At 41.7% G+C, this 24,608-nt stretch overlaps 2 protein-coding genes across 2 annotated transcripts in view; one reads left to right on the top strand and one right to left on the bottom strand.

Annotated features, from left to right (window-relative positions):
• capn15 (calpain 15) overlaps positions 1-7,823 on the bottom strand; it is a 35,813-nt gene extending 27,990 nt beyond the window's left edge. The window contains 1 exon segment of the mRNA XM_018681829.2: positions 4,578-7,823. Within this exon segment, the coding sequence (XP_018537345.1) occupies positions 4,578-4,756 (179 nt within the window). The 5' untranslated portion in view covers positions 4,757-7,823.
• A 3,615-nt stretch (positions 7,824-11,438) lies between these two features.
• The window catches only part of LOC108886809 (ankyrin repeat and fibronectin type-III domain-containing protein 1), a 122,773-nt gene continuing 109,603 nt past the window's right edge, over positions 11,439-24,608 (top strand). The window contains exons 1-2 of the mRNA XM_051066380.1: positions 11,439-11,696; positions 15,748-15,844. Of these exons, the coding sequence (XP_050922337.1) occupies positions 11,625-11,696; positions 15,748-15,844 (169 nt within the window). The 5' untranslated portion in view covers positions 11,439-11,624. The remainder of the gene's footprint in view (positions 11,697-15,747; positions 15,845-24,608) is intronic.

Here is a 24,608-nt window from a genome sequence, read left to right as displayed (position 1 = left end):
AACCAGCTGCAAGGGCATTACACAGGTTTTTTATTTTTACTTCTTTCATGCAAACATCACTGGCAAACATAATGATGATACCAAGTGAGTGGTGATTCTTGTTTAACAGAGCAGAGCTTGTTATTAAAAATGAAACTTATCAGAGGCCAGCATGCCCTCGGATCAGACAAGCTATAACAAAAAGGATAATGAATGTTGTAACATTCTGCTGCATCTGAACACACCCAGAAAGCTCAGAGACGGGGATTAGATCAGCACTTTCACACATTCTTTACCACACTAGAGAAAACCCACTGAGAATGTATTCTGTCCCTTTAGTAATGAATGTGGTCTGTCTGCAGCAGTTTTACTGGCAAAAAGTTTTATTTATCACTTCATTATGGGATTTTTCTTAACCTTGCTGGATCAACCACTTAAAAGTAATTTTCCCCTAGCAAAATGTTCCTCCCCATCTTTCAGAGGAACTGGTGAGTCAGGGTCAGATTATCTGGAAGAGGTTCCTTTTTACCTGCCAGCTAATATGTTGTGGCACGAATATGACTCATTAATCAACCCTGACGGGTATCAGGAGCTCAAACTTTAGCAGCTGATAAAGAGTTTCTACTCTGACACCCTGAGACTCGGTGACGTGACGCAAAAGATTGGTGACAATGAAGCCTTAGTCACAGGGGAACCATAGAACAAGATAATTGGGGAAGTTGTGATGAAGTGACATTGAGCAGGACGCTTTTTAATGAGTCGAGAGACTTTTCAAGACGGAACAGGAAGACAGAATAGGCTTCTAAAATGTTTTTGGTGCCGATGTTGAAACAAAGGCTACTTAACCAGAGCCAGAGCAAATTAGACAAAAGCTCCTTTGCAAAAGTTCCCTTAGGCCAAGGCACTCCTCCACTGCTGAGGCTGTACACTAAGAGCAATTTCTGAAACAGAATAAATATTCTCATCAACTTTACAAGAAGGGTGTGATGCTGTAGAAACAAGAGTGGTGTTGTGTAAATGTTTTTGTATTGGGATAACACCATGCATAAGAATATCTGAGTCTGGTTGCTGTTTTTTATGTAAGTCTGACCCAGATGACATCAAACACCTCATGATCAAGGCCTCATAACCCAGAACGGTTATTAAAATGAGATGAGAACCAACAATCGTTTCTCCAGATAAAGAGACTGAAGATACTAAGAATGCAAACACTGGTCAAGAGAGGGAAAATGAAACAGAGAATATACCGGTAGCTTCTGACCTCTGGCTATGCCCTCTGTGAATATTTCACGACCAGTGCTCATTTTTGACGAGTGAATCTGTCAGCAGTGGAGACAGCTTCAGACATTTGAATCTTTAAACAGAGGAAACTGTCTGACTGGGTTTCAGCAGACATCAGTGGCATGGAGGGAAAAAAAAAAAAAAAGCAGAGCAGGAAGCTCCACAACCAAAGAGGAAGAAGGGGGAAAAGGTGGCAAGTGGCGGGGGTGTGGGGGGGTGGGGGGTGTCACAACACTGCTGCTGCTACTGTGCTAATCTCAAGTTCCTGCAGGCACCCAAACCTAAAGGGAAGGAGCAGTGCTGACACAGCAGCCAGAGGGGATGTTCTCAAACAGGCAGCATAAAATAGAGTTTTTACTTGCTGTTACGAATACACAAATTTAACCCTTAAAGGCAAAACAGTAAAAACAACTCTTGCCACGATGTTGCTCTAGCTCATTGGCTTCAATCTGACCTCACTAAACACTGATTAGCAGGTTATATGGTATTCTTCCAAAGATGCAACTTGCCAGCACAGGCTTCTTTCTCTGAGTGAGACTGCCAGGTTACCATGTGTAGCCTTATCTAGGACCCAGTGAAATTAGGTTACTGAACATATGCTACACATTTCCATGGCAACAAGAGTGGGGGAATCTGGAATCATGTCAGCTGCAGTGCCAATAGGCATTTTTTTTTCTCTCTCTCTCTCTCTTTGCCGCATCAATCCTCTGTTTTCCAAAGAAAGCCACACCGTGAGACAAAGCCTCCATGCCAAATCTATTCTGGAGGCTCTGAGACTGTCCTGACGCGGCCCTGTCTTCATCAGACAGGCAACAGCGAGGGAGGACGCGCTGAAATAATTCAGACATAAACACGGCCAGTGACCACGCTGGTCGAATCCAAGTGGGCCATTTCTAATCCAATTAAAGGGAGAGCCTGTGGAAGGGAGAAGGAATAAACGCCATCATCCATCATGCTGGGACAGTAGAGACACTGGGAAGACACTGACTTTAATGGCTCAGGACTCCCAAGGCCGTGTGTAGCATAACACACTGGCAGTATGAGGCTGGGATAAAACAGAGCTCATTAATAATTATAGCATTGGGATAAACCTGTGTTTTGCTGCTATTAATTAAACCTGAGAAAACACTGAGATTCCAACATTTGGAAACACTGCAGCTCACACAGCCACTCCTCTGCTTCAGATCTTTATCTCCTGAGTGGGTTTTTAATCTTGAGTGAACCTTCACAGTTTAGGTACTCATTCAGTGAACACTTCCCAAAGTCAACAGGTCAGTGCTGGATGAAAACAAATTGAAAGTTCCCATGGACAAGAGTGCTCATGTGGTCTCCGAGCTAAGAAAAACAAGGGGAAGAAAATGTTTTATAGGACAATATATTAGAGAGTAAACTGTATGAGAGTAGCTGAAGTTAAGCTGGGCTCATAGTGTTCTGTTGTTTCTATATTTCATGCTCTGTCACAGCTCAGCAAAGCTTGCCTAACGTTGTTAAGCTCACACAGCAGTGTGTCTATGTGCATAAGACTGTGAGTGAGTGTATGTATGAGAGAGAGAGAGAGCGGGAGTGGGGGGTTGATAAGAGGGCATGTTCCAAGTGCTGTTGCACAGTCTTTCTAAAACATCTATTGTCAGAATTTGTGTGTGTGTGTGTCCTCTTTGCCTTGCAGCAGTAGACAGAAATGAACAGTGTGCATTTGTGCATGTCTGCATGTGTTTATGTGCTCAGCTGGCTGAGGGTTTAGTGATTGGTGATGGAGGCAGTGGCTTGTTGCGACAGAGATGCATGAATGCAGAGGAAGAGTCTGCTGAATAAAAAAACAAGTTGACTGTATGATGCAAAACTACACTGACGGTGCGAGCTACAGTCGAGTTTCATTCATGCATTGAGCTATGGTTGATGGAGCCGTGTTCAAGCAGGAGCTAAAACCAGCCCTGTCTATTTTTTAAAACTCTTGGAAGAGTAAGCAGTGGAAACCATGACAGTCTTAACTGTTAAATGTAGAGCAACTGAAAGGAAAGCATTGACAGCAGCGGGCAGGAATCAAGAAAGATGAAAGCCCAACTGGAGACTGATGTTGAATAAATAATGACATCCATTGTGGGGAAATGTGATCGGGCTCTCTGAAAATCAATAACTAACAACCGGACCATGATGCCCTGAGTGACTCAGCAACAACTTCAATACACTACAAGCGGTCGATATCAACTGCCTGTTCCCATTCTGGGAGACATGACCCAAAAAAGCTGAAGAAAAACTGGAAGCACTTCTAAACACGTTTCTGTGAGAGTGGGTGAGAAGATCATCTTTTGGAAGAAAAAAAAAAGTTGAATCTGCTGGATGATTCAAACTTCTTACATACTGCTGATAGGCCTTCCACTGCGTGGACAGTGATTCAGAAGGCAATGACTGGAACAATGGATTATTGCAGTGCAGTCTTTCTTGTAGATATTGTAACAGAATATATCTTTTTCATGCAGTCAATACTCAACAACACAGTATATATGAATAGCACATCTCTTCCGCAAATAGTTTGCCCTGCTAAATTACACAGCTGCAGCTATCTCGAAAAGAAGTTTGGTCTTGGAGAAACTCTTAATAGGTGTTACAGTCTGAAAACCCTCAACAATTTCAGACAATCAAACTAAGGAGGCTCTATTCACAGTTTTCTGTGGGTGGATAACACCACAGTGCAGCCACACTTACCAACATGCACTCTAAGAGAAAGTTTCCATTCTGTTTTCAATATTTTTCAGAATCATAACAACTGAATCAAAGCTTGCGTTCAAGCCTGATAGGCTGCTTTTCATTGGGCTCAAAGAGGTCAGGTCAATCTATCTGTCCAGGCAATCCACTCAGCACTGACTAAATTGTGGCACATACTGTGCAGCTGTGTGCAGAAGAACCAATAGGGTGGGATTTTGGTTTACAAATCCGGCTTAGCGAGATTTTGGGTGCATCATAGAAAAACATCAAAATGTAGGCTTTGATTAGATAAGCTCTGATGAAACAGTGGATTGGATCCATAGCTGTGAGGTTACTGAATCCTCGATAAGTGTTTCTAAAAGTCTGTGAAACAGAAAGTAGTAAGTTTCTAATATAAACAACAATGATGAGTGGTGTCATTTAACAACACAAAGTGCACATCACCCAAATATTGAAGCCAAAGACAACTTCAGTACGAGAGCCTGGAAATAATGCCAGCTTGTACTCTTACACTTTAAATGACAGCAGTCCTCTGTAATACAAGCCTGCTGCTCATTTCTCCCCGCGCGATAGATGTGTTGGCAACCTGCTGGTTAGGCAGCGCTGGCTCTTACCTGCGCTCTCGGTGAGGAAGTGGGTGCTGCTGCTGACGTGTGATGAAGGTGGTGCCCCACACCGGGCTGCTGTGGCTGTTCCTGAGCCAGCCCACAGGGGGTGATGACGGGTAAGGGGTGCTGCGAAAGCCATGGTCCGACTCTGTCTCTGCAGTGAGAGACGAGGCTGAGCTCCCCATCGCCACAGCGATAGGAAATTAGTCTCTGGATGCACTCTGAATAGAGAGATCTGTTTGTTTTGTTTGTCGCGAGAGCACAAAAGTTGCCAAGGGATCCACAGCTGTATTCAGTGAGACACACTGATTGGGTAGATACTACAGGGGTTGTTTGGACTACATCAGCAAGCCTTATCATGGGTTTTTATTTGCTGTAAACTTCCTGTTGACACATTTCTGCTTCAAATAGGAAGACTTTCCTCCCGCAAAAGAACTCTGAGGGCGTCAGAGCAAAAACAAATAAAAAACCACAGAAAGAGGGAAGCAAAGATAAGGGTTCTCATAAAATGAGTGCAACTTGCAGGTGGCCAAGTATGCAGATCAGGGTGGGTTTCCTACAGCGCACAGGGGGAAGAAGTTCTCAATTCAAATAATAATTTGATGTGTGGGGTGCTGATTCCAATTCAGCAGTTGGTCTCAGAGAGGAGAAAATACAATTTTCTCACAGCAAAGGCTTGTAATTCTGTCTCTTGTAGACTTTAAGCCTGAAGCACTTTGCACCACATCTCCCATATTGCCACTCATAATTCCTGTGTTCCTTCTGACACATCTCCCCAGCCTGTGCAGTCTCATGCCTGGTTCCACTTTCCTTCGCACGTGCTCACAAGCTCGGCAAAAGCAGGAAAAGGTGCGTAGGGAAGTAAACATGTCGTTCGCCGTCTTTCAGCATCTCAGCAGCCATACAACACACCTGCGGGAAACGTAATGTTCAAGTAGGGGTGAGTGTGTGTGTGTTGGGGGGGGGGGGGGCGCATCCGGGATATCACAGTAACATCAAGGTCCATAAAGACAGCTGGTGCTGATCAATAGTGGCATGGAACTTGCTGGAAAAAAAGTCATTCAAAATATATTCGCAGAGTTATTTACGGTGTGGGCAATGGAGAAAATCAATGCATTGCATTTCTTCAGAGGGGTGTTGGCAAACCTACAAGTATGCTAACATCCAAGTCTCATCTTTCAGACATCCAGTCTGACTAACAGCTGCTGTGGAGGTTTATAAGTAAAACACCCCAGCTGCATTTCTTCCTGGTGGATAAAACCCTCATGCTGGAAAGGGCTATTTTTTACAATGATGAGGTCACTTCTGGTATTTGCAGAATTTTGGATTTCAACATAAAAACAACAGAAGAACTCACATGAACTTCAGCATTTAATCTGAAGAGAAAACCCGGATGCAGGGAGGTGTTTATGTGTAATTGATGAAAGGAGTTGCTCTCTTAAACGTGGAAATGTTTACAGCTCAGCTTCAAGTCCTGTGTAAAATCCGACTAAATACCCGAGAGGAATGTTCCGTTCCTCTTGCGTTTGCTTTTGCTCTGCCAACTCAAGGACGGGAGATGATCCTAGTTTCCGCTGTCCGAGAGACACAGCTTAATTTCTGTCTGATCCCACCGCCGAGGCCGCCCAGTCTAGTTCATCAACTTGCTCTTGGATTTATGTGGACTCGCCAGCCTGTCATAGCAAGTCTCTACAGGCGGAGCAGCTGAGGGGAAACAAGTATCATTCCTGCGGATCTGTCAAGGAGGAGCAACCACATTTGCATTTTGACTAGTATCGATAGCTTGTAAAGCTTTGAGGCTAAAGTCTTAGGACAGATATATTCCGTGCTTTGCTTTAGCTTTGATTTATCTTGTATTAGCTGATTATCACGGCACCAACGCAGGGATCACATGGGTTTAAATCTATACTACAGCTCCCCAGGTTCGGTGAATGTTATACAGTAATTGACCGCTGATAATGAACGTATATATGGGCTTTCGGTTTAGCCTATTAACAGCACTGCAAAGCATTACTTGAATAAGAAAATGTGGTCTGTGTCCACACAGCGGTACAGAGGCCAGGGAAACGTGGAAATAAGCCGAGGAGGTCTCGTCCAGGAAGGAGCATTCAATCGCAAAATTTCACCATCCTCCGCCGGGTTCATCTCATATTTCCAGCGTTTGGACTGTTAGATGCTGAGCCTTGTTTGTCTTACATTAGGGACATCCTCGCTCCAGTCCCGTTGTCGCCTTGGATGTGAGACCGCTCACAATGTTGAACTGCTCCATCCCAGAACGCCTGTATTCAACGGTTCCGTTTAGGTGCGTTATCCACCCATTATACGTCCTTATTCTCCCATTTTTCCCCCGTTATATGTTCTTCCACGGGCTTTAATTCTCCCTCGCTGATAGCCTGAGCGCAGTGGACGGGGATGCAATCTCCTCCTAACAGCGGATTACTGGAGTGTCAGCAGAGCGCAGGCGCACTGGTCTGGCGAGCAGAGAAAAGCTGGAAGGCTGCGTTCAAGAGATTTAAATAAACCTCAATAGAGCCCGAGCCGTAAAGGTCTCACTCATTAATGTGAATGGTATTCATCCCAGAGTGATGACTACTGATGGATATCGCAAACAGGCCGGGCGGGATGGGGCATGTTCATTCCGAGTCTTTAATTTACATGTCACACTTACAAAGGTGTGTAACAGCTGAAATTTCCATATGTTTTTTTTTCTGTTGGTTCCCTTAGAAAGAAGACTAAGCAATAATGAGGGCACTGCCAGAGGAGGTAGTGAAGGGTTAAGGACAAGACAGTGGTGACTGCAACACTCATCATTGCTCAACTGTCCCTGCACATTACTGAGATAAGCCCTCAAACTTTCCCTCTCCTCTCTGTTCCACTCTGAATCTCTTTTCTGACCTCATTCCTGATCTCTTATTCTGTCTCTGTATTCATAGTCCTCACCAATAAAACAATGCATTCAGCACAAGCCTGAGATTCATACCACATATTTTTTTTTGTCTGAATCATTTGCTGCATAGGAAGCACTGGGTTAACTGACTGGCCAGTCAGTTGTGTGGAACTCTGTTTAACAAGGGTGTGTTTTTCATGCTCGCAACGTAGAGACGGAAACTGGTTTGTCTTGACTTCCACTTCAATTCCAGAGAACAGCGCAGCCTACAACATGTACTTTGGTTGCTTTTGTAGACGTACAGTAAGTACAACCCCAGTGCCAGAATGCATGGCAGAGCTGTCAAGAATGTCTGCACACCGAAGGCTAGACACTAACAGCTTCCTTGTATTAGTAATAAAATGCCATTCATTGACCCAAAGCCAGTGCTGGTTGTGCAATCACACTGGGGTGTTTTCAGTTTAGGTAAATCAAATAAGATTTCCTAAGACAACTACAAAGCAGGACATAAATGTAAATATAGCTGAATTGCTGATTACAACTCACAGATAGTAGCTATGAGAAAGCAAAAAACACTGATGCGTAACCAAAAAATAAAATAAGAACAAACAAACTAAAAAGTGAACATAAACGAGAAAGACTGCAGCTCTTTGTTAAAGGTGCACCTGTTCAAGTGCCACCTGTCCCTACCCAAGTCAGCACCCTGGGACACGGCAGCTGACACAGTCAGTGCCAGAGAAGAAAAAGAGAGAGAGAGAAGGAGGGAGAGGGAGAGATTGAATTTCATTTCTATTCTATTCTCCTAGGGACACGGAGGCGGAAGAAGGGAAAGGGAGGATGTGAGCTGATTTCACGGTACATTGTAAGTTGTCATTTCTACACCACCCAAAATGTCCTGACTGTCACTGGCTCTTTTTTTTCCTCTTCAGTGGACATCCTCAAAGCAGAACACAAATGATTAGACTACCCTCTACAAGTTCACTCTCAACCAAACAGCCTCAGGTAAACACATTAGTTAGATTTTATTTTATTTTATCTTTTTGATGGTGACTCTATAGCCAAACCTTCAGCTTCAGGATGAGCTGAATTCAGGCCTCAGGGGACATATCACCCATCCTGCTTAACCGTCAATGAGCAAATCAGTGTGATTCTGTAGTACCTCTAGGCGCAAGTGTATAGACCCGACTTTGCCCTCTGACCTACTCTGAACAGACAAACAGAGGAAAATGCCCGTGTTGTCACTGTATCACCCTGCTCTGTGCAGTGAGGCACATAAAGTGGGTATAAAGTCAACTCCACGGCCGATTTGTGTAACCACCGTTACATACACGAAACACTGTCACATAATCAATCTATTTGTGGACAAACTGTAAGCCCGTGAGCCCTGTCACTAACACTAACATTAGTCATTTACTGTAGTGTGGCCGGATGAAAACTCTTAACAATCCCATTGAGACAGCGGGAGCCGAAGACGCCGGGGTCCTTGTAAACAAAGACACTCTTATTTACTCATTCGGTCGACATTATCGACGCTGCCCGACAGCTGTGTGCTTCGTAAAGCCCCCTCGTCCATCATTACTCTTACCTCAAGTCGGCTGAAAGGGGAATTATTCCTGTTTTTCAGTCGTCTGTGCGTTAACTTTTCACAGCCATCGAGACGATAAGTTCTTCCCGGGGTTGGACTTCAGCCACCGTAGTCTTTCCAGGCTTTAGCTTCGCGTTCTCCGCTGCCGCCCCATGGTTCACACATTTGTGACAAACATGTATATGTGCGGTTTGTTTTCACTCCGCCAGGTATTAACGAGACTGATGCGACCGTGTAGGTTTACCTCAAACAGCCCAGGAAGGAAGGGGAATCTCCAAGGAGCAAATAAAGAGCGGACGTACGTCAAATACGTATGACGTCGTTGTCTTCTGCCTGCCAACGTAAGTAAACGTACGCAGAATCCGTTTCAGAATGTAAGGGTAAAAAACTACACTTCCCATGCTCAACATGGACATTTTCAACTAGGATGTCTGGGTACGAATGTCGTCACCACTGACAAACATATATGGACAAAAACATATATTCTATACCTTACCAAAATATAATCATATTTATTTTTTTCTCTTTCTTTATGTTAGTATACATTGAGCAAATACCTTTTTTTATTACCTGGATTTAAATCCTGAAATTCAAAACGCAGAGTATCCCCATTCTACCTTCGGGCTAGTGTCAGATAATGGCAGTCTGGTGTCATCTAGTGGCAATAAAATCTAAACATTGAAATTGAACCTTTGGATTCAGCACTGTGTGGGGCTGGGAATAAACGCAAAAAACAGATCATTTCACATCTCAGAAAATATTCATGTCCTCTGCAAGCCTCATTAAATATGTTTTTGAAAACGCTGAAGCAGCCAACAATGGTGATATCAGTGGATGTTTGCTATATACATCAGCCCTTGGTATGCATCAGCCACACTGGTGTTAGACTGAAGACTGATATTGATAAACTCATATTGGTTTAATGTAGGAGGCAAGTGCCTTATCACTTTGGTCACAGGGATAATATGCAAAGAGAAATTATGCAAATAAAACTTCTGACAACCACCAAAAAGGAGCATATTGGGCTCCACAAATTAGTCTTTCAACTACATATAAAATGTGTGTAAAAGTATGACTTGTATTGCTGCTGTTATCATATGATATCATATGATATCATACTGCTATTATTGCTGTTGCAACTGCCATTTTCACCACAAGTGCTACTATTGCTGAAAGTAGTACTTGGGGATATTTTACTTTGATTTATTGTCTTTTGTGTGATTGCTTCAAAGCACTTGAACTGCAGCCTAAAATGTACTGGTCCTACAGGAAAATTAAGTTTGACATATTGCAGTATATCACTGCTATGGCCACTAAACCACTAATCGTGAGGTACTAAGGCCGCCGCTACTACCACTATTTACTTTTGCTGGCCCTCAGCTTTATCATTACAGATCTGCTCTGAGTAGACATTATGATCCTCTGATGATTTACTGATTGTCTGTCTGTCTGCTTTTAAGTTTTTGCAGGGTGACTTTTGGGGAAAATAAAGTTCCATGATACTGAGCTCTTTTACTTCTGCATTCTAGCAACCATAGTTGCAGGGCAATGTGTTCCACATCACCACACATGGATACAAGTCATATCAGATGCAGCTTAAATGAATGGTTATTTCCTGACATCATGATTATGGATGTCAAAAGGTAAAATATGACTGTAATTCTGAGGGAACTCTGGTTTTGTACCAAACAGCAAGTTTACTGTGATTTATTGTTCTTAATAATGTTATAGCTACAGTGTTATTATTTCCAGTCAACCTTAATAATTTGGTCATTTGAACCTAACTTTTCACTAAGCTTTAAACCATGACTTGGCTTAATTACAATTCACTCAGAAACATTACTTTATTAACTTTATTTCGAGTTTCATATTTCCTGACTTCTCTAACAATAGACCTACAAGAAAGCTGTCTACAGAATATTCTACAGAAAATAGAATTTCACCCCGTTTTATTTTGTTTACCACGTTCAGTCCTGTGCTTTTACTTTAAAACCATGAGTAAAATTTAAATTTAATTAGGATAAAGAGCAACATGTGAAACATTCAGTGAGTCTGGATTATCTCCGTTAATGCCGGTGTCACCCGGGTTGTTTGAACCTGGGAAATTCAAAGGATTAGGCCAATATGAACCGGGTCCGTATACTTCAGTAATCAGATAGCAGGACAAGGTCTAAAACCCATTAATGTCTTATTAGGATAATTGCGCTGTGTGCAATCAATCATCAGAATTGACCTGGACTGTGTTTTTACCTCTCGGGTCAAAGCTGAATTTAGCACTAGAACTCAATGTTTAAATCCTTGAGGGAAAAAAAAACACAGTCTGCCATGTTAGAAGACACAAACTATAAATCTCTTGGATTATAGTCATTTATCTGCAGGACTGAGTGAGGCGGAGCAAAGTATCCTATCAAGATAGACGCAGGCAGGAGCTGAGAATGAGTCTGGGCGGAGAAAGTTACCGCTTGGAAGCTGATTCTCACATGTTGTGCTAGTGCTCGCAGCGTTTAGGATAAACGAAGCGTAGAAAATGTTTGTACCAGTGTAACAAGCTTAATCTTTTGAGCAGAACGACTAAAGTTAAATGTTAACGGAAGTTCACTCGACGCGTCCCAGGAATACTTGTGAAGGGAACGAAGATTTCTTCGTTAAGAAGGTATGACAATGAATGCATCTTTGTACACTTCTTTTTGTCTCCATTGGACACTTGTGCACTTGCCCGTTGCTGGAGCGAATTTCAGTCGCGACTTTTGTTTAGTGTGTTTGTCGCACAAACTTTTCAGAAACGACCGAAATTAGCTTGATAGCTAACTTAAGTCAACTTTTGGTAGGTGCATTGTTTTCTAAAGGCCAGTGTCGGTGCGTACACACTGTTGTCATGACAATGCTAGGGAAACCCAGCGCGAGGCACGTTGGGACTCACAAAAGACACCAGCGTCAGTGAGCTTTGCTTTTCTAAGACTTTCTCAGTGCGAAAACCTCCCTTAAAAGTTCACAGTAAGTATAAATTAAATCACAACGAGGGTTATGCTGTCCTCTTTTACTCCTCCTGCATGAAGATATCAAAGAAAGAGAAGCAGCTTTACAAGCGTTCAGTCATTGTATCAATGGAAAGAAGAGCACATTGGGAGGTAAGGGGGTCAGGAGGATATGTGAAAACTGCTGGGATGAGGTGTGTCCTGTGTTTACATGAGACAAATTGTGACCCTGCTAGTCAGGAAAGGGATGCTTTTAGTCGGCCCTATGCTGTTTTATGGCCAACACACATGTGGAAATGACAGGCTTCCACAATAGAGAGTGAGCAACACAATTGTCTTAGGGGAAAAGGAAAAAGATGTGTGTGTGGGCGAGTGGGGGGCAACGCTTACGGGAGGGGAAAAATGTGTGTCATTGTATGTTTCACAGGGACTTGTGTGCCAGATGAGCGTGTACATGGTAGGAAGGTGGGGTCAGGGTCACTTTACATGGCCATGGACTCATGTGCGGACAGGCTGGGTAGTGGCAGTGTCCCTATGCTACAGATGTAACCATAGGCATACAGTAGGCTACACAAATCCAGACAGAGCAAATCAGTCAGCTGCTGGCATGAGGGGAAGCTAATGACAAGCAGGATAAGTTCTTCCCTGTCATGACTCATGATTATACCTGTTTACAATCCTGTGCAAAGGAAGCTTTCACAACTCCAGGTGCTAAAAGATGACAGTCTGATGGACTGGTGCCATACTTAACATTAGGTGCAATGCCAGCAAAATATCCTAACATCAGCTTCCACTGTTGGTGCTTATAAAACACTGGGTGGCCAAAACACTAGGGAGACCAAACTGCTATAAAGTCAGGAAGCTTCCTCTTTAATTATTATAATCTATAATATAAATCTAAAATACCTTTAATTTTGCTAATGATATATTTCATAATTACCCAGAGAACTTTAAAGCATAGTCAGAGCATTTAGTACAGGTTGCTGATGGGTAAACAGTAAATCATTTTTAACTTTGAAATATGGCTTGATTAATCAATTCATTGTTTGGCCCATTGAATGTCAGAAAATACTGAAAATGGCCATCACAGTTACCTCAAACCTAAGCCTTTACTTAATTTTTTAAAAAAACAATCTTATGGGTTTAATTTTATGTTGATTGACTTTTAAGTTGTGTTCAGCTGTGTTTTTGCAATGATTGTGTGGCCCTTGGAAGAAGAAATCATAGGGTAACAAATTTAATGTTATCACCGTGTGCTGTCCATAATAACAGTGGTATAATAGTACAGAAAATTACTCAGCCTGCAGTATTGTGTCACAGACAAGCACCAGTATACAGTACTGTGTAACTGAAGACCACAGCTTGACACTATTTTAATTTTTTTTGCACAACTGCTTATAATGTGCACTGCCAGTTTCACAGAATTTGTGTAAACCAGGTAGATGAGGAAAAGTTGTAACAAAGTGCAAGGAATCTTTTTAACAAATACTCATTACAACAGCACATGAATGTGTGACAAACTTCAGTGGAAAAAGGCTGAAATGCTAGAGAGCAGAACAGTGTCAGTTAAATGTTTTCAATGTATTGAAAGATAATGTATGGCAACATATTGCTGCATTAATTATTTGTCCTGCCAGAGATCTACTGTACGTCAGCCCTCCCTCTCTTTGTGTGTGTCAGGGCATGCAGCTGCATCTCCCAAGTCTGGCTCGTGCCCGCAGGGCCTGGGAGCACACTGATAAAGACACATAAACATACGCACACACGCTCATTCACACACTCATGCACATGGGGCTATGTGAACAAGCCTACATCAAAGATACATCTGTTTCTTATGCATGTTTGATGGGACAGGCAGGCAGCGGCTGGCCACTGCTCTGAGTTACTGCACAGATTAATATGCATGACTAGATGGAGGCAAAGTTGTGAATGTGGATGACTACCGTGAGGGAGAGGAGGTAGCTACAACACAGATACAGTAGACTGTGTACTGACAGAAAACTGAAACATGAAGAAGGTGTTTAATACTTCTTGTCTCTTTTACATAGTTTTTAGATTTTAAATGACAGCGAGATGACCTTTTGGCTGGGGAGTAACACAAAAACCAGGTTCTCAAGGCCAGTAACCCAAATGTAGCCACTGCTAAGTCTTCATTTCGTATAGCTGAGATACTAGTGAGTTCATAAATCTTTCATCTGTTGTGCTGTTGATTTTGTCCTTGTTGTTTGATGTATTGTTGGCCTTTTTAGCCGTGAGCAGCTGGTATAAGTCCTTTTGTCTGGTTGTCAGTCTGTTGCTCAAACTTCCTTCTGGGACATAGTTATAAAAAACAGTATCAGCTGGTTTCCCAGACAAGGATTAAGCTCAGTCCATGGACTTTTATGAAATTGCTCAACGGATGTCTCCATTTATTGTTGTCAGAATTTTGTGGGTTTTAAGGTGCTTTCCAGAGCATATCAGTCTGAGATGAGCTTAGCTCGTATATTCTGTGGCTGCTGTATCAGACTTCAAATTGAGTCAAATCAGCCAAAACTATTTTTTCATAATTGATTAATGTATTTATCGCTTATAATTAATGAAATCCTTCATCTTTGATGTAATGAAAATTGCCTATTTTTGTTTGGATTTACATTTTCATTGATATGATATAGGCAAAAGGAAGCAATATTAAGATTAATGTATGATAAATAAACTAATAGTTTAAGCACAAATTAAACAGGAAGCTAGGCTTCATCAACATAACTCAAATGCCCCTTTCAGTAATATCTGTCAATGTCCCTGTACAACACAGAGTGCATCAAAGTAAATGTAGGATCGTGTAAAGGTAAGGTTTGCATTTATTGACCCTAACAGCACAAAGCAGCATTCACTATTAACATCTGCTGCCTTTGCTTTGCCAGGGTTTTTCTATCATATCAGTGAAAGCTGGGACTGGCTGCTTATCAATTCTGATCTTGGCACCGGGAGACACGCACATCCCAAATTTAACTGAGGTTCACCTTCCAAAACATTCAGCCGTTTGGATCAAGGGAGCGTCCCGTCGGTTCAACTCGACAGTATGTTCCCCTTCTCGCCAGATGTTCTGCTTAATTAACATACAGGCTTGGGGCGAGAGAGGTGTCACCACCCCATACACGGTTTATCCAGGTGCAGCAGCTCTGCATAATTACCCCATATTAACATGAATAATATTAATTAGATTCATGGTGTGCTTCCTCGAGTGAGAAATAGGTCAGTGTTATTGGTATACAGAAAGACTTGTAAGCAATGATTAAGAAAGTATTTCTAATGTGTTGAATGTGCAAAAATCAGCTTTCATGCACATTTTATTGAATCAAGTGTAGCTGTGTGTGTGAAGAAGAAGCAGCCTCTTCAGATTCTTTAAATGTGGAATTACTGGATAGCAACTGTGAATTCAGGAAAGTCTGAGAGCAGAGAAACCAAGGCAAGCTCTGTTTTCATCATAAATCACACAGTGTGAGGACAACTTTGAAACTCAACACCTACAGATCTGAGAGGCCTACAGAAGCCCTTAAAGAGACAGAGAGAGGGTGACAGATACAAAGGACAGACAAAAGACAAGTTTATGGTTTTAGTGATTGTACATCCTATATGTACTCAGAAATGCCAGTGAATGATGATTTGCTTATTCATCATTTCCTTGTCTTTACATAGTTGTTGCGTATGCTAACCACTACCAGGCTAACACAAATTTGTGTATGTTCCCAGGTAAAAGCCAGTCACACTGTAAGAGGAGGAGTCTACCAACCCCAAACCTGGGGAGCCACGCGGGGCCCCAGGGTGCTGGAATGGAGCAATTTGCAGGGTAAGAGAGATTCTGTCTTTATTTGTCTCATTTGACAGTTGGCTTTGCACAGCTATTTTACGTGTTTTATTGTGTTTACTAAATTAACTTCCTGTCTCTATTTTGGGGCTTCCTGGAACGCTTCAGCTGCATGCATGGCATTGGGGCTGGAGAAGCATTTCAGCCACATATATACCAGCAGACTGTAGATTACATTAGTAATCCAAAGCCATCAGTTTTTGAAAAACCATTTTGAAGAGAAAACCTTTTAAAAACACTCAAGGCTTCAAGGTTTAGAATTAACTTGTATTAGCTGAGTTGAGGACATTTAAAAAAGAGCTTGAAGGTCCTCCTGAGTGTGTGTCTGTTTGAAATACAACATCTTGACAGAAATTGACAAGCCTAGTCAGACTGTCTTTATGGACTCTTTTGCCAGCTGATGGTGTCTAAACAGATGCTCTGTGTTCCTCCGACTTGTCTGTCGCTGTTTTAGTAGGACAGGTTGATGAGGTGCTTGAAGGTTTACAGCCCAACATGTCTGGGCATTTTTGAAAGCCTGTTATTTTCTATTTTTAGGAAAACAGGACTTATCATCACCCAGTGTGCAAAATGCTGCAGTTTGCTGGAATGAATGGAGTTTTCTGGGTACACAGTGTAACAGGCACAGTGAAGCACGGAGGGCTAAGAATACAAAGAAACCCACATGTAATCAGGAAAACACTTTGGTAGCAGTTACATACACAAATCCATGGAGGCACACAGTTATATCTAAACTTTGTAAACAGCGAGTCAGTAGAAAGATGAAAAAAGACTCAGAACAGAAAGCAACCTATCTAACTCTACATACCTCCTGTCCTCCTCTGTGAATGAACGTTTGCAACCTCATCACTGCTGGACTGACACTTTCTGACAAATGTCTGTCATGCTGTCTTTATTATGTTTTATTATTCCCATTCAAAACCAGCTTTGCTTCTTCCACTACATAGTACCTTCCTTTGCAAATCTATCCCTTCCCCTCTTTGTCAGTGCTGCTGTGTCTGGGCAGAGTGTGATAACAGCCATGGGAGTTTTATCTTCTTGGCTCTATTGCATGTCTTCCTCCCTTCTTCTCAACGCATTCTGCAGATAGCAGAAACAGGATTGGCATTGTGTTTCTGCTCTGTGTACGTACAATAAATGCTAAGTTTCTGTGTGTGTGTGTGTGTGAGTGTGTATCCAAGTATGTGTGAGTGAATCACACACTCCTTGTCATTTCATTATACCTATCTCTCACCAGTACGAGTAGATGCAGCATGTATAATTCATGCCTGTGACTGTGCCTAGCAAGGGATGCGTGCCTACATGCTTTCCCTCCCACTCGCTACACCCTGACCTGTCAGGTGAAACCATTCATTTACAGTATATGTACCCCCCCACCACCCCCTGTCTCATATTGACTCTGACACATCAGAGATTGTTGAGTCACCCTCCTAATTATCCAGCCACCCCCTGGCTCCTAAAACCAACGTGACTAGCTTTCTCTCAATAATGAGGTTACGCCACCGACCTGCCGCTACACTGTGCCAGCCAGTGGAGTGACAGAGAGGGGTTCCTCATTGCACAACTCCGCTTTCCTCCTCTGGCCTGTGACTCACTGGTGAGTCATCACAGCAGGGATAGGGGGCTATAAATGCACCCCCATGCGAGTGCACACACACTTATACACTCGTGCTTGTACTTGAACTCATGGTTGTTAGCAAACTCTGGTGGAGTCACAGAGGTACTAATGTTCATCGTGGTGTGTGTGTGTGTGTTTATGTGTATTTGAAGCTATAAAAGTGGTATGTGTGCGTAATCCACAGATGTCATATGTCTGTCCTTCATTTCTCTTTTCCACATACACTCACACATCCACCATTATTTACAATAAAACAATTGTAATAGAGTTTGTGTTTTTTAGATAAAGGCTAAAAAGCAGAACTAGTAATTGTTTGACACTTGGCGCATTTCAATTACTGTTCTGTTGACTCAGCCCTGGTAAAATAAGGCTAAGCATAATTATGAGGACAGTTCTGATTTTTATGGTAAATCAGGTTGAGGCATTCAACCACTAGAGGGCGACACAACCATTAGTTTCTAATATACAGAGTTGAGTTCACACAGTGAATGATATTAGGAGTGTCTTCATTTGAATGTGATGTTGACTATTATAGTAGCATTAAATTTTAATAGATACTTATATTTTTTCAGGATGGATGTTTGCCGAATGTTGCCAGTTCATTAATTAACTCAAGTTGCAGCAACAAAGTGACCGCAACAGTCGTCCATATTTCAGTATTCATATTTTCACCATTGATTTATCTGTTAAACATTTATGAACGAGCTTTAAAAGCCTGATGTGATGTCAAAAATGACAAGTTATAAAATGAACAAAATGTTTTGTACGACCACATGTCCAATACCCAATGATATTCAGTTAACAAAAATAAAAAGCAGCTTTTTGATATTTTTTACTGAGAATTACTTGAGCGTCTAAAATTGCTTAGGTTTAATATTCTAGAAGTTAACCTATCAGGCCACCAACTTATGCTTAATATAGCTGCCCTTTCAGTGTCAGATGTTGTGACATCTGCATCCATTTTTAAGCCTAGAGATCATTTAGGCGTAAATCTTAACGAACTTTGAATAAACTACTGAAGAATTTAAAGTTCTGATTTGTGTAATAGTTTTCATGTTGTTGTGATATTTAGGCCTGGACAGTTTTGTGTTATGCTTATCAACCTAATATTTGATAAAGACCCTGTCAAAACAGCCCTTTTCAAAGATGACTACTGATCATAGGTACACACAGCTGAGGTAATTAATCTGTTAATGTTAATTCTCCTTGGTTTTAGATTAGAGGACTATGGTTAATGTCTGGCAGGCTGTAAAAAATATATAAGAAAAACAAAAACTAAAGTTGTTTGTTATGCCAAATTAAACACACATACATGTCATTCAGCCCTATAGGAGTATTGTGTTTTGTCATTGGATGCTGAAACTAATAGCCTACAGTAGATGATTAATGTTCCTGTGGGGACAATAATATCATCATCATCGTGCTGTCAGGGGCTTAAGCAGCACTGGATTTCATATGACGAATGGAGCTTGTGGGGTCATTCCTCGCTGAATCTAGTGGCAGTTAAATTTTCAACTCGATGAGTCTGATGCACTGTTTAGAAACCCTTCATTAACAGCTTAATCCAAGCTTGTAACGTGGCCTTCTTGGGCAACAAAGAAAGGAGATGGCTGTTGCACAACAGTCTTTAGAAGCTTTTAATAGCTCATTAATTTCCCTCTTTGTCTCTGCTCACATCAGTATCATTTGTCTGGAACAACTGGCCAGAGCAAACTTACCAGTTCCTTGTTCCAGGGATTGAATTACTTGTGCCGAGGTTAAGCTGGCTGCAATCTGATCAGGGGGCTCCGACATTAGATTTGTTCACTCAGTCTATGAAGAAATCAGTGTAGAGAATGAGGTCTGAGCTACTTGAAGGGTGATGACCACAGTCTATTAGGAGACTTCACACAGTAAATCAGCATTTCAAGGAAAGCAGAGGCAGAGGGCTGATATTAGAGAGCTGCCACCTGGAAACCAGACTCTTTAAAACCCCAAGTAACACAAATAAGTAAAGAAAAAGGGTGTAAAGTAGACCTTAGGCTGCTGGTTTGTCGGATGTGCATTTCCAGAGCATGTGTGTAATGTCCCACAATGCTTGTCACAAACGTCACTAAGCTCTTGTGTGCTTTGTGTAGGTACAAAGCGGAAAACTTCAGGTGTAGAGATGTTTCTTCCTTAATCTTCACTCTGATGAGCTGAGTAAATACCACCTATTGCAATGAGCAGGTAACTAGAAGGGCCTTAATTAGTCATTTGGTGCTGAGCTGTCAGACTGGAGAATATAGAGGTGCATAAACAAGTTGATGCTAATACTTTTAGCATTTACACCACAATATTTTATGCAGATCATTTTTAAAAGATGATTCATGGGTGCTCCAGCTCTTGATGCCTCCTTTGTGATTTTAGTAACAATAGCACAGTACATTTAGCTTTATAGCAGTGCCCTCTCAGGTATACTATGACCAAAGTATGTACACAGAACCTGACACCCCTCCTAAGGTCCTGGAGAATACACAGATGCAGTGTGAAATGACAACGCGTCATTTGCAAAGCTGTCTAAGAGAACACTTAATGCTTCTCTTGTCAAGCCACAGGTTAAGGATGTGACGTCAAACCAGTTGGCTTGTTTTCGCTGTAGCTGACCTGTTTATCTGATCTGTGTCACAACTGGGTCCTTGAGGTGCTGTTTATGTTGCACTCATCACTATGCATCCATGCTGAGTGGAAGGCTGCTGCATGCATTTGGGTTCAGAAGACAGATTATTGCTGCCTCACTGAGAATGGCTGTGTGTTTGTAAGCCCTTGCTTGTGTGTGTGTCTGTGTGTGTGTGTGTGTGTGTGTGTGTGTGTGTGTGTGTAGATGATTGGGTCTGACTCTCCAAGGCTTTGCGAGAAGCATAGCTGGAAGGTTTCATGTCTGTGTCTGCAGACATGATCTCAGCACGCTGCGAAACCCTCTACAAACACTCGCATGTGTGCGTGCCTGCAGATGAACACACCCTTGATCTGTTTTATTGTCATTATGTTTTCCAGTCTTTTCTTCCTTGTCGTTATATGTTTTGGTGTTTATGTAGCTAGCTTTGTTACAAAACATAATTCACTCATCCAAAAAAGATTGTGTTGTGGTGTTGCGACCACCACTGGAGGAGCACTCATCTCACGTCAAACACTCCGCCTCCGCATACACGCGCACACTCACACACACACACACACACACACACACACACACACACACACACAAATGTATGCAGCAGCGGCAGCCTAATCACTCTCCAGACAATGATGACAATGAGGAATGACACACAGCGCAGTTCAAATCTAAGTGAACTGCCGCATAATGGATCATGGAGGGCGGTCGGTTGGACATCAGACACAAGCAAAAACAGAAGCAGTGGTCGGCTTCCATCAAAACAGGAAGTGTGTGTGTATGTGTGTGAATGTGTGTGTGTGAGGAAATCGCTGGAGTGAAGTAAAATTCCCTTCAGAGGTGTTTATGTGAGAGAGAAACAAAGACAGCAGTGAACATATATAAAGGCCATGTGAGTGTAAAAAGGGAGAGAGACACAAAAAGAGGAAATAAGAAAGAAATAGTGTATTTTTGGGATGGAATAGTTGTCTTCTAGTGGTATTGTTTCTGTTTTAGTATTAAAATTTCCATGTAGTAATTTATAAATATGTTATATATATGATATATATATATATATATATATATGTTATATATCATATGTTAGCATCCATAGTAATAGGTTTGTCACTGCATTTCTGCAGTGACAAACTGGCAGCCAGCACTGCTTGGTGCTGAGGTTGCAGATACAAATACCACACATGCTTGGTGACTTACATGACTTTCATCATCATTGCAAGTCTGTTTCATTGCATAGTGAAATGAAAGTTGGAAAAATGTAAATACGTATGTAATTCATAGTGAACAATTAAATTGCCTGAATTGTATAAAAATCCAGAGGAAGTTCAAAGAGATGAAAGAGCTGTTGGAGATTTAATGCGTCACTCGACGCTCATACACACCAGATACTCACCGACACGGTGGCTTGAACCCAGTAAAGGACTGCCTTTTCTGCTCACTACACCAACTTGCAAGCCTGTGTGTGTACGTGTAAGCTACACCTTAACACCTCAGTGAATCCCCCCAAGGAGAATTGATTAGCTCCCTAATCACTGGGGATTAAGCTGGAAAACCACCAGGAACTTTCAAGAAGAGGGGTGAGATGACTGGAACAACAATAGGACTCTTGGGAATATATTTACATTAACCAGCCCCTCAGGATTATAATGTATGGGCATGAATTACATATTTAAATGCATTTAATTGCTTGTGTTTACGTAGAGCTCTGGACTTCCTTTTAAATGTAGGGCTTAAAGACCTGCTTCTGAGCCTCACCTCACAGTCCCTGTTACCTTCTCATTTCCGTGGCTGGCTTTTAATCGGACATGAGTATGGCTTTGACATCAAGAAATGGTTTTAACTCACATCCAGGAATTGGTGGTGCATCAGCAGTTTTGGAGGTCAAGGGGTTTGAGAGGTAAAGAGAGTTAAAGAGAAGTTCAAAGTCAGCAGTCAATACTTACATTGCTTCATCTTTTATTCAGACTAGAGCCCTCGGGACTCGAAGTGCTCTAAATTGCGGTATGTCGGACTGGCATTATGCAGACAGGGAGAGGCGGGGTGATTTTATAAAGAGGGAGAGGGAGGAAGAGGTGGATAGACAGCTAGGGAAAAGAAGGAGTTATGAAGAGAGTGAGGAAGAGAGAAAAAGAGGCACCTGGCTCCAAGTCCTCTAGGCAGAAAATTTCCATTTTCCTCCCTGAAGATGATTAATTTAGAGGAAAATAGCATTCCACTGTGGTGTGTCTATATGCGCGATGTGTTCCTGCTTACTTGTGTGCTTGTGTCTGTGTGTGACTGTATTTATAGAACAGTGCTCATTTAGTCCTTTTAAAGAGCAGCACAAAGCAGATTATTATTTTCCAAATACAATGCTCACATTTGAAGAAAATTGCACTTATCTTTAACTTTGAATCAGCATAAGGGAAAAGCTCATGAGTACATGGCAAATCAAATAACTTTAAAGCATTTGTTTATCACTTCAAATACTGAATGAAACCCGTCAGAAAGCATTTGGACTCAGCACTACCTCATGTGCAAACATGATTTTTAACATTATAATACAGCCATTGCCAGGCTAATGCTCAGTTAGCTGTTATACAGAATTATTCCTCTTGTTTGATTAACAAAAATGCATGTGTATGTATGCACACATACATATGTATACAGTATAAATGAGCTGTATGACTGAGACAGACAGAGGTTTTTTATCCCTGAAGTCTCCCCTTTGCAAATACATAATATGTCAGTAGGAGATATGAATCATGCGGTACCCAGCTGCTGTTTGTTCCTCTCTGATCATCCCTTGTGCTAGATACAGAATGTACCAGACAGACACACGCATGCATAGACACATGTCAATAATTCTGACGAACTCTCTGTGAATATCAATTGAACGATGCTCATATGGTGAGCTGCTGTATATTTATGTGTAAAAATATGTATGGGATGGGTGATCCACTGCCAAAATGCTGGATAAGCTCACAGGAAATGTGTTGACTATATTGTAATTCACAGATTTCTATGCTTTTATGATTTGCATTTCAGTTTTAAGGTACATAGAAGAATACAAACTGAGTCAAAATGTCTGCCGTGAAACAATAATTATCACCTGTTGAGAGTGTGTGCCTGCTGACCACAAGACGTGCTTCCCTTAGCTGGTGTATACACTAATAAATCCATGTGCAGATTAACTGTTAAAAGCAAATCTTCCACAGAGAAGCCAAGGGGGGCTGGGCTGGGGTGGGGTGGGGGAGTTTCGTGGCTTTGCATAATCATAAAATGACAGAGGCAGCACTTTGATAATATAATGACAAACTGGAGATTACTAGAATTATATAATTTGAAATCAAACAATTTAAATTTGCGTTAGGGGTTTTGAAAGAGGACAATAAGACCTTTTGGAGTCAGCTTACCATCAGTGATGCCAAGCTATGATGATCAGAGGAAACATTTTCAAAGAGATCAAAAACAGTGCACTTCTTTATGTCATCACACAACTAACTTAGAAGTAGGCATGCTTGCAGTGAAAATTATGGTTGAAAGTAAAGTAGCAAATCAGATGTTTAGATATCGCGCAACAGGTGATTGCAATAAAATGACAGGCGACAGGTTTATGACATTGGACTTACATCCAAAAGTTTTACAACCTTTGGGTTTAACGGGTTTAATGGGTGATCTTACTCCCAGATACAGGTTGCTGTAGTTGGAGGCTGCTGCGTTGTAACCTTTTTTGAATTGCTGTACTGCATGCACTATATGCAACTGCAAAGTGAGTAGTGAAGCAAGGTTTTTATAGAATTACAATTGAAGAGGTGCTGAGGATAATAGCAAAGAGGCCAACCTGAGAGTCAAAGGAAGATATGAATAATTATGAGAAAGATGAGAAATAAAAGAAAAGAGAAAGGAGAGTTTAAAGAGGTGATGCCTTGGTCACAGGCAGAAGTAGAGGCAGGGACTTCATGGCTTCAACACACTCACACATCTACACACAGACGGAGAGAGGAAGATTATCCCGAGGCTGCTTTGCATCACCCTTAACTGATGACTCATAAAGGCGGTAGTAGTGCTCATACTCACTGTGTTGTGTGTGTGTGTGACTTTCTGTAGAGAGTGTTTATCATCCCATGAGGATATCAAAGATTTCTTCCGGTGTACTCCTCAATGATGGCATTCGTTGTACAGTGAATAACTTAGATTTTGTGTGTGTGTGTGTGTCTTGTCTTGTGAATGGTCCTGTCTGACTAATCCCAGTAGGGAAGGCTGCTGAGTGCTGCTGCCACAGTAATTACAGGAAGAAGCTTTTTTAAACTGTCTTTCACTTTCTCCGGGACTTGCTGTTTTTCTCTGGTCAAATGAGATGCAGAGTAGAATGATGTATCAAGGTTTCTGCAGGCTGAATACCTGTGAATATTAATTGTCACTCTTCAGTGTATCACAAGTTGATGTTGATTTCACAGTCATGATTGCATGCCAGCTTCACACTCACATTTTAGCTTGACAAATGCAGGATATTTGAGGTT

Source organism: Lates calcarifer, linkage group LG23 (genome assembly GCF_001640805.2).
Source record: "Lates calcarifer isolate ASB-BC8 linkage group LG23, TLL_Latcal_v3, whole genome shotgun sequence".
NCBI lineage: Eukaryota > Metazoa > Chordata > Actinopteri > Centropomidae > Lates > Lates calcarifer.
Note: the sequence above shows the minus strand (reverse complement) of the source record. Positions and strands in the feature narration are given on the sequence as shown.